Raw genomic sequence first — 14,601 nt, 5'->3', positions numbered from 1 at the left:
AACATGCATCCATTCACTCATAAATAACACAAGGAATTCACTCATAAATAACACAAGGAATGTGGTTGGTATAAGTTCTTGGTAGAAGGTATATACGTATAATATTTTCTAGGGTTGATATAAGTCGAAGAAGAGAAGTTTCTTGGTTTTGTATTTTGTTTTCTTGGAAAATAATTTTTTTCCCGTAAAAATTAAATAAAAAACAGTTAGTCTACACTACTGTACCTGGACAAAGACATTTAAATTCAAAATAATAACTCCATTTAGCTTAGGGCCTGGATCGTTGAGGTTTTCATTGGTTAACCCAGAGATCATTAATAAAATCTAATCTTCTGATTTTATCCACATTTCTGACAAAGGGCTGAGCTATTTATGAAAAATTGAATTGTGCAATAGCAGCTCGCTATAGAACAGTACAAATTCTAATTTATTGAACTCTATAGCTTCTTGATCTTAACAGTTATACGGTTTGTCTTCACAGATGGAGTTTAGCTTTGGTGCCAAAATTCTGCTTAGATACTGAGACAATCCTTCTAACCATCTGGATATTGATCCAGATATATTGATCCAGATTTGTGGTTGGAGGCAGGATTGACTGGTGGACTTGATAAAAATCCTGTGTACAGACTCTCTACCACTACAACTGAGAACTTGCAGACTATTTATAGTGTTCGACTGTTGAATGCTCGCAGTTGATTTCGAGTAGTCAAACTTTAGAGTTCGCAAAGATACTAGATCGGCAGGTACAAGATCAGACGACACATCTTAATGATAAATATGAATAACTCACTGTTGATTATGAAAAACTCGGTCGATTGGTAACGAAGATCAGATCATAAATGAGTGGTTCATATGCATCATCTAATTGGCCCATCGTTTTGACGATGACCAACCTCCTCCTCTTCCTTCAACGCCACCTCTATTTTAGATTTATTGTATTTGAAAATACAATATTTAAATTTATAATAAGTATTTGGTTTTTATATGAATTTATTTTATTTTAATTATTTTGTGTGTGTGTATATATATTACCGACGACACAACTCCATCAGTATATTACAGAGAGTTGGAAAAGAATTATTGCAAATGTCACTACTATATTTTTATACTTTTGTTCAATATTTTTTTAAAATATTACTGACGGGGTTACGAATAACACAATTTCGTTAGTATATTCTAGAGAGTTGGAAAAGAATTACTGCAAATGTCACTATTACTGATGGGGTTACCGACAAAACTTACTTTCGTTAGTATATTCTATATTTTCTTTTTTAAAAAAATATTTTTAAAATATTACTGATGGGTTATGGACAACACAATATATTCCAAAGAGTTAAAAAAAATAATTATTGCAAATGTCACTATTACTGATGGGGTTACTGACAGAACTGACCATTGGTATATTCTATGTCATAACCCAATTCTGGGTAATTCTCCAAAATTCACTTTTTTTCAAAATAAAAAAAATCAAAAAATAAAATAAAGCTGCAATTTTCGAAGGAATTTCAAGGCCTAATTGCACCCTATTATGCCCAAAAGTAAAAAATGCAAATTCAAAGGTCAAATTAAATGATTATTGGACAAATTTGCATAAAAATTAAGTCCAATGACATAATTAAATTTTTAATGGGCCAATTTGATTTAATCATGGGCCAAATTAAATTTTAATTATGTTTAAGAATTAATTTAGGTCCAATTGAAGGATTTAATTAAGTGCAAGGACTTAATTATACTTTAAGCGGGTCAAATTAATTTGAAGGCTTAATTGGCGAAAAATTAAGTTTGGGAGCTTAATTTGGACTTAATTGAAAAGATTGAAATCTTAAGAGACCAAATTTAATTTTTACCAAGTTAATTGATTGAAATTAGGGAGCACACACAAAAATTAAGGGATCAATTTTGAGGCCCAAAAAAATACTCTGCCTATAAATAGCAACGTACAACTCAGAATAAAGGGGGGGTATTTTTGACAACAAAAAAAAAGAGAAAAAAACCTAACCCTAAACCCATTTTTTCAAGGGAAGCCGCCGCCCCCTCCCCTTTGTGGGATTTTCGGTTTTGTTTTCCCTCTCCAGCCGGTTCCAGCATCTTCTTCTTCCCTCAAACCGGCACCGTTTTCCTGCTCCTTCTCGCCCAAACACAACCAGCCTTCCCAGTCTGTCATCCGCCGAACACCAGCAGTGAAGGAAGACCATCAACACCGCAGCCTCCCTTTTTTTTCCTCTCCATCGTCTTCTCCTCCAAAAACAGAGACCGGCCACTCCCCCTTGCCTTCAGTTTCTTCTTCTTCCAGCAGCGACGGCGCTTCCCCGTGTAGCAGCGCCGTCTCCCTCCAACAGACCCGGGTGCTCCACCAACCCAACAGCGGCGCCATCTCCATCCATTCTCCCTCCGGTGGCGCCTGCAGATCCAGTCTCCCCTTCAGTAGTGGCAACGGCAGCGGCAGCAGCAACCCACAGCTGGGTCTCTCTCAACCGACCCCCTCACTTCCCTCCGGGTCAACAAGCAGACCAGTCTCCATCGGAACCAACCCTCCTCCAGCTCCTCCGCCTTGCTGTCAGTTACCCGAAGAGAGGAGCCAAAAGCAAAGATCTGCTAAACCGCAGATCTGAAATGGAAAGGAAACAGATCTAAAAAACAAAAACAAAGGACAAATCTAAAATCAACTGCCTGTGTTGTGTTTTCTGTTGTTTTGCAAGTCGCCGATGTTGCAGAAGAGAAGAGGAGAAGAAGCCAGTTTCGGCCGGCTGCTTTCCCGGCGGACGCGCCGCCAGTGACGGTGGCACGTGGGAAGACGCACCGCCACTGTTGCTGCAATTCCAGAAGTGTTCCTTTGCAATTCCTGGAGTTTTGGGGATTGTTTTGTAAATTTTGGATTACTTGATGTAAATTTTATTTAGTTTTGAATTGTTATAATTTTTATTGTGGATGTAAAAAAAAAAGAAAAAAGAAAAAGAAAAAGAAAAGAAAAAAATATAGTAAAAAAATGTGTGTATGTGTTTGAATGTTTTTTTTTTATGGATATATTTTTTAGGATAAAATTGCAAGGAACAAAGAAGGATTTAATATTTTGATCGGATCACGGTGTAGAAGTACAAACTTGTACGGAAGTTGTATTTCTAAAATCCGATGAAAAGACAAAATTTTTAAAACTTCTTTAACACAACACAACCATGAAGCAGCTTACCTCAGGTAGGGTGCGTTAGGGGTGCTAATACCTTTCCTAACCACAATCAGTCCCTTACCCGTGATTCTCTGACAAGACCAGTCAACCTGGGTTTCCTAGTAACTCTCAATTAAATACTAGATGGCGACTCCCAACAAAATCAATTCCAATCAACAGAGAGAAAAACCGCCATCGCCAGGACGAAAACGCCGCGTGGATTCCGACGTGCGACCTTCTAGACAGATGAAAAAGAATTACTGCAAATACCACTATTATTGATGGGTTACTGACAGGACTTACTGTCGATATATTCCAGAGAGTTGGAAAAAAATTACTGCAAATGTCACTGTTACTGTTAACGTATCGATAAAATTATAGATGATATTCTGTTGGTAATATGTTATATTTACTGATTGATATACTGATAGAATAAAGCAAGTAAAAATTTTTTTGGCATGCTTTGTCCGTCTGTAAATTTATTGATATATTTATTACCAGCAGATTCACCGACAGACCATAAAGTACCAACAAGAGGTTTTTTGATGGATAGTTTCTGTCTGTGAGTCTGTTGGTAATATACATATTAACGGACTGCTGGTGTAAATATCAATAAAAATTTTTGTTAGTAAAACTATTAAATCTTGTAGTGTTAATTGTTGTTGCCAGATCCATATAGTTAAATTTGTAGTTGATGTTGTTTATGGATTTCAGCGTTCTTGGAGTACTTGAGGGTTATTTTTAAAGTGCTAGATTTTTTTATAAAGCTCTAATTTACCTTCTATTAGGATTTTTATGTCTTTCAACAATAATATTAAAAAATTAATATTACTGGATTCTCTGGATTTTCATGCGAAATCTATATATATATATATATTTGATTGGCTAGAGTATTTCCTCCAGTAGATTACTCTGGATTGACCGAATATGCATGGTTACATGGCTTTTACCTTTTACCAATGAAAGGAAATACTTGGGACCTCTACAACCATGTGCAGAGATGTGATGTCTTAAAGGTTTTTCATGTAGCTTAGTTGACGTTCTTCAATGATATTGTACCAGGAAGAAACAATGTACATTAGATGTGATGTTTGAACTTCCTGGTTTTATCTTTGTCGATGCAACTTGTACTCCTCTTACCCACCAACATAAATTAGATTTGATACTTGCTTGCTGGCTTGTGTTTCCCATAAAGACCTGCACTTTAGTTTTCACACTTGGTTTTATTGTTGCTTGGCTTCCTGTTGCTATTAATTTTAGATGGAAAGCCATGAGAATCCAAATGTAGCAAATGCTACCCTACCTCAAATAAACAATGAAGATGCTGCAACAAATCTTGATCCTTTACGTACTAGGTCCAAATCCCACCGCGGATTTTTGCAGTGGCGTTTTAGAGGGAAACCTGATGATAAATAACGTGTAATTCCGAATTACAGTTGTGTTGTTGATGATTTTGTCATTTGTTCTTTACAGATCTTGATTTAAATAGCCGCACCATCGGATTTCATGGAGGAGGTAGGCCCAAGTAGCAAGGTTGGAGTTGATGATTTGATGAACACGACTAATTTACGTGAGTCGGAGAAAGAAACTCTGAGAAGTTTTTGGAGGAAGGCAACATCTTTATCTTTGTTTTTCGCGGAGTATGGTCTCGTCAGTCACCAGATCAACTTGATTTGGTGGGAATCTATGTTTTGGTCCAATTCTAGCTTTATGAGCCACTGATGCCCTAAATGGCCTTGATTTCATGGCTGCTTCTTATTTTCCTTGAATGAATTTTCTTTAACTTGTAAGTTGTATACTGTACAGGCAATTCGCATGACATGGTCTGTGAATCGGTGTACTGTTCAATGAGCAGAGGGAACTGGGTTTTTTTTTTTTAAAATCAAATAAAAAGGCTAAAAAAAAAAGCCAAGAAAGATATTATATATATATATAAAAGAATGGACAAGTCGAACTGGTTCATTTACATCGATAAAAAAAATGCCCCAGAAAAATCCCAGAAAAAATAATAATAATAAAAAAAAAACCAATCCAAGCAACATAGATTTTGCTGGTTTTGCACAAAAACAAATTAAATCGAGCTGAATTGATTTGGAGCGGTTTTTTATTTGATATAATTCGAAATCTTATGAAAAAGATTTATTTGGGGTTGTTATTTGTAATTCAAAACAGAACAGAAAATGAAAATGATCATTGTTGTGGTTCCAGAAAAAAAAAAACAAGAAATCAAAGCCAAAGAAGGAGAGAAGTCAGAAAACAGGGAAGCATCAAATCAGATACATTCGATTGAAAATATTGAAGAAGGTAGAAGCTTTCGGCACATTGAAGTTGGTCTAGTTTAGACGTTCAATCGTGGGGCCAGTGGTGATGGTGAATCACATCCGTTGAAAACTGTTTGTCATGTCAGGCTGTTTTTGAAAAATTAAAAAATAAAGTTGTTTTAATTTTTTTTATAGTAATGAATGGTTTTAATATATTTCTATCAAAAATAAATTTAAAAAATAAAAAATATATTATTTTTATATATTTATAAATAAAGAATACTATGAAAAATAATTGTGGCGATATTATCAAATACTGCCGACATTTATCAGCCATGTCCTCGTGATCATTTGAAAAAAAACTTTAAATAAAGTAGTGAGTTAATTATTGTATTACAAAATTGACAAAACGGACCAAAAATATTTTTCCTGCTTGATTGAATTCAATACATGTCTCGCATCATGACAAAATATCTGGGGTCCCATTTTCTGACGTATGGCCAAACCAAAACGGCATCTACCTGCCACCCCACCGCAAGATAATTTCCCATTATTTAATATTATATTTAATTAAAAATTATTTTTTTATAATTGTTTTGGGTTTTTTTTATTAAATTATGAGTTTGATGAATTGACTCGAGTTATTATTTTATATGTTTTTTTAATTGATTTTTTAATTTTATCATTTAATATTGCATTGATTGGAGATTGAAAATCATAATTTGTATGAATTTTCTTTTTATGAGGTTACCTTGGTCTTAAGATCCGGGTCACGAGTTTGACAAGTTAGCTCGGGTCACTCTTTTTTAAATTGATTTTTTTTCTAATTTCATCTTTCAACATTGAGTTTCATAAATGTTTTTTCTATGGGGTTATCATAGTCTCATTAATTGGGTCAAGAATTTAACATGTTAACCCATGTTTACTCAAGTTAATCCAATATGTTGTTATCTTAATATTAAAAAAAGATGTTATCTTGAAATCGTTTTAGTCAAACTATGTTTTTATAGGTTATATAAGTTGTTTTTGGACCCACAAAGTTAATCCAGTTACATGAGATCAACCATCACACGATTAAAAACTTTTTCTGCTAGAAAAAAACATTAACAACATCTGAATATTTTTTTAACGTTTAATAAAAATTTAACCTGACCCAAAGCGTAACATGAGTTAATGATATAGTGATTTAACAAATGAACCGGTGAAAACACTATACTAAATTTTTCATTTTGTTCTTTAAAGTTTTTTCTTTGATTGAGTTCTTAAATTGCAAAATTAAAGGAAAATTGCTTCATATTTATTGAGAAAAAATTAAAAGAAGGAAAACTAAGATGGAAAATATGCAGAAAATAGGTGGTGCATTGAAAAATGACATGAAAACTTGAATTTGATCGTTCAATTTTTCAATAGACATCTTTTGAGTCCTTTAGATTTTTTTAAATTTAATTTTAATACAAAACTTCATTTTATTTTTATCAACCCATAGTTTAAGAGAAGAATGAGAGAGTCATCAAACTTAGATGGCAAGGAGAGAAAATTTTAGTTAACACCTATTTAGACTACCAAATTGATTGAATTTGGTGTTAAAATATTTTATTATATGAGAAAAGTTCTATTAAAGTGTTTTTCGCCATCTATATCACATGAAATGGTAATTCTATACTTGAAATGTTTTTTTCACTATGCTTGTTTACCGTTTTAAATTAAAATAAAAACCTAGCACATGAGCTTGACCTCTTATTTATGACTCAACGCATGCTTTACTTGTTTTTTTTCTTTTCCTCTCCCATTTTACCCTCTAGCTTTTTTGTATTTTTATATAATTTTACCCTTTGTTATCCGGTGTTATTAATGATATATTTTTTTATTTAACTTAAAATAAAAATATCTTTTGGTATTTGGCTTAAAAAATTAGATTTGCTTTGGCATGTTTAGCATTTTGGATGAATTATTATTTCAATATTTTTTAAAAAAATTTCGATTTAAATCAATATTTTTAGTGTTTTTAAATTGTTTTGATATGATAATATCTAGAATAAATTTTTAAAAATAAAAAAAATATTTTTTTTAATATTTTTTCAAATAAAAAACAATTTAAAACACATCTTTACTGCACCTCCAGAAAAAAAAAGGGAATAACTCCAAATAAATGTAGTTCAGCTCATTATCAACCCTCCTATTGCGTTGTACACTGTCGTAGCAGCAAGAACATTTCATTTCATTAGAAATCTTAAATGGCATCACAATAAGTTGACTCTGAAAATAAATTAAAAATATCGTTTCATTATAAAATTTATCTTTATATCAACACAATATGAAAAGTTAAAAAAAAAATTAAAATTAAAATTAAAATTAAAAAGAAATGTTAACAACGTGGTTGGACGCAATGCCAGCAGGGCCTACTTGTATTCTTTGGAAAGGGATATTTCGTTTTCTTTTATTTATTTAATAATAAAAGAAAGGATTTTGATGTTTGGGCTGGCCTTTAAAGGAGTACAAGCAGTGGAGAAATTGAAACTGAGTCAATTCGGGTGATGCTTTATTCTTTGTGAAACCTTTGTAATTCTCTTGATTGACTCAGCCACCACCCCTCAAAGCTCCCTCCCTCCCTCCCTCCCTCTGGAAATGAAATCAAACAGCTTGATGTTTGCTTTATTGAGCGTAGTTGTAAGCGTAGTGATCTTATGCATCACACATTGGATTTACAAGTGGAGGAACCCAAAATGCAAAGGAAAGCTCCCACCAGGCTCCATGGGCTTCCCTCTTCTTGGAGAGACCATTCAATTCTTCGCTCCCTATAGGGCAAATAACATTTCTCCTTTTATCACGAAGAAAATGGAGAGGTAAATATGCTATAGCTATACAACTTCCCCCCCCGTTGTTGGTCACCATAACATCATGATGTTTTATGAAATTACTTGTACTAGAAACTAGCTAGCAACCTAACCAAAAAAAAAAAAAAAACTCCTTGTCAGGGTATATATTTTCTGTAAGTTTTTAGTTAAATGACAACATATATAATGAAAATTTAAAAATTAGAGAAAATAGTAGTTTTTGCTGATAAAAAGTATTTTATAGGATGACTAAAATCTAAATTCTCCTGACAAGAGGCTTAAGAATACGAAACTCTGATATCAAATAAAAAAAAGGAATATGATGATCCTGACTGATCTCTAGCAGTAGTAGTTATTATGTAAAAAACTGATCGTGTTTTTTGTATTAGCCCTAAAAATATCAAAAACTTCCTTCAACTTTGGGGAGCACGGTCGTGTCAGCCCCCTCTTTCACCCTTTTCTTGGTTTTTTAGCCGTGCATGCATGTTGAGATTAAAGTAATTAGAAACAAATCAAATAATGTAATGTAATTGTCTTTCAGGTATGGTTCTATATTTAAAACCAACTTGGTTGGTCATCGACTGATCGTTTCCACCGACGCGGGATTCAATAGTTTCATTTTTCAACAAGAAGGGAAGTTATTTCAGTGTTGTTACCCAAAGAGCTTCAACGAGATTGCAGGGAGAGAAAATATGGTTTCTGCTGAAGGTTTTCTGCACAAGTATCTAAGAAACTTAGTTATGAACCTTGTTGGTAATGAAAGTATGAAACAAAAACTTATCCCTAAAGTTGAAAAAATGGTATGCGAACATCTACAGAGTTGGTGCGGACAGGCAAGTATTGAGTTGAGAGAAGCTGTTGCTAAGGTAAAACATGTTAATTTCAGATTTGTTCTCTTTTAGTCATCCTCAAAGATTTAGGGCCTGCGGTCTCTGTTCTATCCCCCTTTGAGCTTGGTCCCAGCCTGGGAGAAGGAGAAGCTTCCATGACGATATATATATCGACTTTTATCCATAAAAAAAAGGGGCAATGAACAATTAATTTGGGTTTCTGTCCATCACTCCTTTTTCTTCGAATTCAACTATATTTCATTCTTTTCTTTCTTCTATACCACAAATTATATCATTTAATTTCTTAAAACGATATTTTCTTTTATTAAAATACAATATCGATGAATCAATATATAATAGTAAAGCATATGCAATTCCAAGTTGTTTTGTTCTTTAAATTAAAATTTTCTTTTCTCTTCTCAAACTCACTCGTAATTAAACTAAAGTAAGATTTTTTTTTCTTTTCTTTAAATTTTTTTGTGTTTCTTTTTGCATTATATTTGTTTTTTTTTAAATCTTTTCTACTTAATAATTATATGAATGTTGTTGTAGGGTTTTTTTTCATATGAGATCAATTTTGTTATTCAATTTCATTTAAATTAATTTATTTGTTGCTGGATTATAGGTTCTGAAATAGGTTTTCTAGGTTTTCATATGAGATCAACGACAAATTGAAAAGTTATCGATGATATTTGAGGGGTTTATGTAGATTTTTGATTAAATTAAAAATTTAAATTAAGCATAACAAACGAAATCACCGATGGATTTAAAAGTTGCCAGTGATATTTAAAGGGTTTCTGAAAATTTTCAATTAAATTGAAAATTTAAATTAAATAATACTATTAGAATAACTAGCGAAATGATTAAAAATATTAATATTTAATTATCTGTTGGTTAAATATTTGATAAAATACCCCAATAAAAAGACTAGAATCCCTCATTTCATAACAGACATGCCTCCTCCTCCTCCTCATCTTCTTCTCTTCTCTTCTATGCACAAGTATGTCATCTCCTCTCCTCTTCTTTTCTCTTCTCTGTTTTTTTATTTAACATACTTTATAAAAAAAATTTTCTTTTCTCTTCTCAAACTCACTCGTAATTAAACTAAAGTAAGATTTTTCTTTTTTCTTCTCTTTTAATTTTTTTGTGTTTTTTTTGCATTATATTTGTTTTTTTAAAATCTTTTCTACTTAATAATCATATAAATGTTGTTATAGGGTTTTTTTTTCATATGAGATCAATTTTGTTGTTCAATTTCATTTAAATTAATTTATTTGTTGCTGGATTATGGGTTAGGTGCAAATATTTTTTAGTTGATTTATTTATTTGTTGCTGTTGTTTTTTTTTTAGTATTATTGAGTATTACTATTTTTCTATTTCTGTTAAATAGATTTTTTAAAAATATTTTTAAATAATTATTAACAGTATTATCAACAGATTGAGTCTGTCTGTATATTCTAGAGACTTGACAAAACATTAATGCAAATATCATTGTGCCACTATTTAATCACTGATGGAATTGCATACGATATTTCTGTCAGTTATATGACAAACGTTTCGAGGAAAATACTGACACAATAAAGTGGGTAAAAAATACTTTTAGTGTGCCTTTCCTGTCAGTAAATCCATCGGTATTTTTATTATCGACAGACTCACGGACAAACAAAAAATTACCAACGAGAGTTTTACCACCAGAGTTTTTCCTTTCGTGAGCTCATCCGTAAATTTATTACCGACATAATGATAATATAAATATCTGACATAAAATTAAATCTAAAAATTCTAGTAGTGTATTTACTAAATATAACAATAAAAAACACATAAAGATTCTAAAAAGGCTTCTTTTTTTAAGAAACCCGAACTCATTGATCAATTTTAATAACTTAAGACCCAAGACCTCTCCCGCTGAACAAAAAGGAAAAACAGAACAAAAAGAGAGGAAAATCCTTAGAAAAGATGTTATTACTACCTCACAATTTCTTTAATTTTGTTACCTTTTCAACTATTTCACCATTTACTGGATATCTTTTTCATACATTGACTTTCTTTTCCAACAAATTTTATTTTGTTATTTTATCTTTCACTAATTTAGGCCATTTTTATAAAATCAGCTTCTTTCAATAAGAAATTAAAGAAGTTCCTTTTTTTCTCTAATATATAACTAAAATATGCATCCATTCACTCATAAATAACAGAAGGAATGTGATTGGTATAAGTTCTTGTTAGAAGGTATATACATATAACATTTTCTAGGGTTGATATAAGTCGAAGAAGAGAAGTTTCCTAGTTTTGTTTTTTGTTTTATAGGAAAATAATTTTTTTCCCGTAAAAATTAAATAAAAAAAGTTAGTTTACACTACTGTACCTGGACAAAGACATTTAAATTCAAAATAGTAACTCCATTTAGCTTAGGGTCTGGATCGTTGAGGCTCTCATTGGTTAACTCAGAGATCATTAATAAAATCTAATTTTCTGATTTTATCCACATTTCTGACAAAGAGCTGATCTATTTATGAAAAATTCTGTTGTGCAATAGCAGCTCCCTTTAGAACAGTACAAATACTAATTTATTGAACTCTATAGCTTCTTGATCTTAACAGTTATACGGTTTGTCTTCACAGATGGAGTTTAGCTTTGGTGCCAAAATTCTGCTTAGTTACAGCGAATCAAAGTCATCAAAGAACCTGAAACAAGCTTATGCCGATTTCCAACATGGCTTAATTTCATTTCCCTTGAACATTCCTGGAACTGCTTATTGGAAATGTTTACAGGTCTAGTCTGCAATATCTATTTTTAGGCTAACAATAATGATGATGATTCCGTAGACAATATTGCTTAATCATTTTTGAAAAAAATCATTTAGGGACGCAAGAAAGCGGTAGAGATAATAAAAAGTATTTTGGAGGAAAGGCGCGCAACCCCAAGGAAGAGGCAGGAGAAAGACTTCCTTGATCTTGTGATAGAGGAAATTAAGAAAAATGGGAGTTTGATGACAGAGGCAATTGCTTTGGATTTGCTATTTATACTTGTTTTTGCTGCCTTTGAAACTACTTCAATTGCTCTGACATTAGCTGTTAAAAATGTTTGTGAACATCCCAAAGTGCTGGAAGAATTGACTGTAAGTAATTAAACATTTTCATGCCCTGTTAATTGTATTCATTATTTTTCTGTTAACTTATACTCCAGACACATGCTTTTGCTATCAGAAAGAACATGAAGCGATTCTGAGGAACAGAAAAAATATTGATTCTGGAATCACTTGGCAAGAATACAAATCAATGACTTTCACACATACGGTAAGACCAACAATACTAGCAGATAACAAAGAGAACATCTCATCTTGCTTGATGCTTTTCTAGCTAGTGGCTTCAATTAATTGCGCGTTTTTGTTGAAGGTTATCCATGAAACAGTAAGGCTAGCAAATATTGTCCCAGGAATTTTTAGGAAGGTGCTCAAAGATGTTGACATAAAAGGCATGTTTCTAGTTCCACGAACTAAATTCATGTTTTAGATTTTACTTATCTTTATTCCTAGCCTTGGAAATTAACTAATAATTTTTCTCTCTCTCGTTATATTCAGGATATACTATTCCAGCAGGTTGGATTGTTATGGTCTGTCCACCGGCTGTGCATATGAATCCGAAGCAATACGATGATCCTTTCACCTTCAATCCATGGCGATGGCAGGTAAGTCTTTCCATGAAAGTTTTATAAATCAGAAATTGTTCAGAATAGTTCTCAACTTTACAGAAATCACCAATTCAATTTCTTGTGATAATATGACCCTATTAATCCACTAATTACTAAATCCCATAAAAAATAAATTAAAATAAGAAAAGGGGTGTAAAGTGAGCCGTTTCCCGCTGGACTCTTTATTTGTTGTGCTGAACCTGGTTATACTTTCTTGCTTCTTTGCCCCAGCACCCGGCACAAGCCCATGTCCAAAACATGGGCTAACAGCTTGCCAATCTGGGGCATGCTAGCCCTTTTTCTTTATGTTATTTGTTCTCATTAAATGGATGATAAAAAGAAAATATTTAAGTATGTTAACAACCTCGTATGGGTACTCATGTCATGTCATGTCATCAATGGTATGTTACAGAATTATGAACTAATTTCATGTCATCATGTATGTGTTTCTGAATTTGAAAGTATTTGCCCATGATACGATAGGGGCAAGAACTAAATGCAGGATCGCAAAAATTTATGGGTTTCGGAGGCGGTTCAAGACTTTGTGCTGGAGCCGAATTTTCTAAGTTGCAAATGGCCATTTTTCTTCACCATTTGGTCACAAAATACAGGTAAATAGTAAATAAACAAAAAAAAAGTGTTTCTAGTTTATTATATTCTTTATATATTTAAAGTTCTTTTTTTTTTTACTTCCTTTTCATTTAAAAAATATTTTTTTTTTCTAAATCAGCTAATTGACATGGTCAAATTATCTACTAATTTTAGGTGGAGAGTGATCAAGGGAGGAGATATCATCAGAATTCCAGCTGTTATGTTTCCAAATGGTTTCCACATTCAAATATTGGAGAAGAATATCCAAAAGGATGCCACAACAACTGAATCAAGGGAAACAGTGTAAACTTCTTCTGATTATCTGCCTCCATCGGGTCCGTCAGTTGGATTTGCCTAATTTCTACTATGCTACTGTATTTGTTGCCCTCGTTAATAATCTAGATATCACGTTGATGTCTATGAACTACCCATCGATGTATTGATATGTACTTAATATGTGGATAACTCCAGAAATTCCACAATGAATTGTTAATCTCACCCTACAGTGAGTCGCTATTTGCAAACCTTTTCATATGTACTCTGTGGATAACTCCAGAAATTCCACAACGAATTGTTAATCTCACCCTACAGTGAGTCGCTATTTGCAAACCTTTTCATATGTGTGGCAAAGCTTTTCTATTTTGAAAGACAAGCTACCATTTATCTTCACTATAACAGGCTAGCATATTCACAAATGGTGATATCCTCGTAACTACTAGTGAATTGTTATCCAACTTACTAACAACAGTGACGAGTCAAGTTAGAAAAAAACAAGTTTTTTATCAAAACAAGAGCCCTCTCTTATGTTTAAGTTAATAAATATAGGAAGGGTGAATTATGTATGAAGAAAACAAATAACATGGTAAAAGATTTTTTTAGTTTGTGCATGCCTATGAAGTCTAGTTCCTAGAACTTATACCTTGGAACTTAAATGGTTATGGACACGACTACCCTTCTTACATGATAACTGAGTGTGTGTGTGTGTGTGTGTGTATTAGAAAGTTAAGTCATTGATTGCTATATCATGCTTGTTATTGGTGAAAATGTTAATGATAATGTTTCCAAAAAAGTTGAGTCATCAGTTGGTTTATATGCAATGCTCATCGCTGGTGGAGAAGGTAGCCATTGATAGTGCTCAGAAATAACCATTGGATGTAGAAAAGTGACATAGAAAAATATTATGACATTTTAGTTAGATTGTCTAAATAGGTGTATGATGAATGATTATGATA

The 14,601-nt window shown here is 32.5% G+C and overlaps 1 protein-coding gene across 1 annotated transcript; it reads left to right on the top strand.

Moving 5' to 3' along the window:
* Positions 1-8,049: 8,049 nt before the first annotated feature.
* LOC133673299 (cytochrome P450 87A3-like) lies at positions 8,050-13,798 on the top strand. Its single transcript, XM_062094039.1, has 9 exons — positions 8,050-8,267; positions 8,800-9,124; positions 11,710-11,859; positions 11,952-12,206; positions 12,295-12,384; positions 12,484-12,562; positions 12,669-12,775; positions 13,262-13,389; positions 13,544-13,798. Exons 1-9 carry the CDS (start codon positions 8,050-8,052, stop codon positions 13,674-13,676), a joined length of 1,485 nt encoding a protein of 494 aa, XP_061950023.1. The 3' UTR covers positions 13,677-13,798.
* The last annotated feature ends 803 nt before the right edge of the window (positions 13,799-14,601 follow it).

The sequence above is a fragment of the Populus nigra genome, chromosome 14, assembly GCF_951802175.1.
Source record: "Populus nigra chromosome 14, ddPopNigr1.1, whole genome shotgun sequence".
In the NCBI taxonomy this organism is placed as follows: Eukaryota; Viridiplantae; Streptophyta; class Magnoliopsida; order Malpighiales; family Salicaceae; genus Populus; species Populus nigra.
Note: the sequence above shows the minus strand (reverse complement) of the source record. Positions and strands in the feature narration are given on the sequence as shown.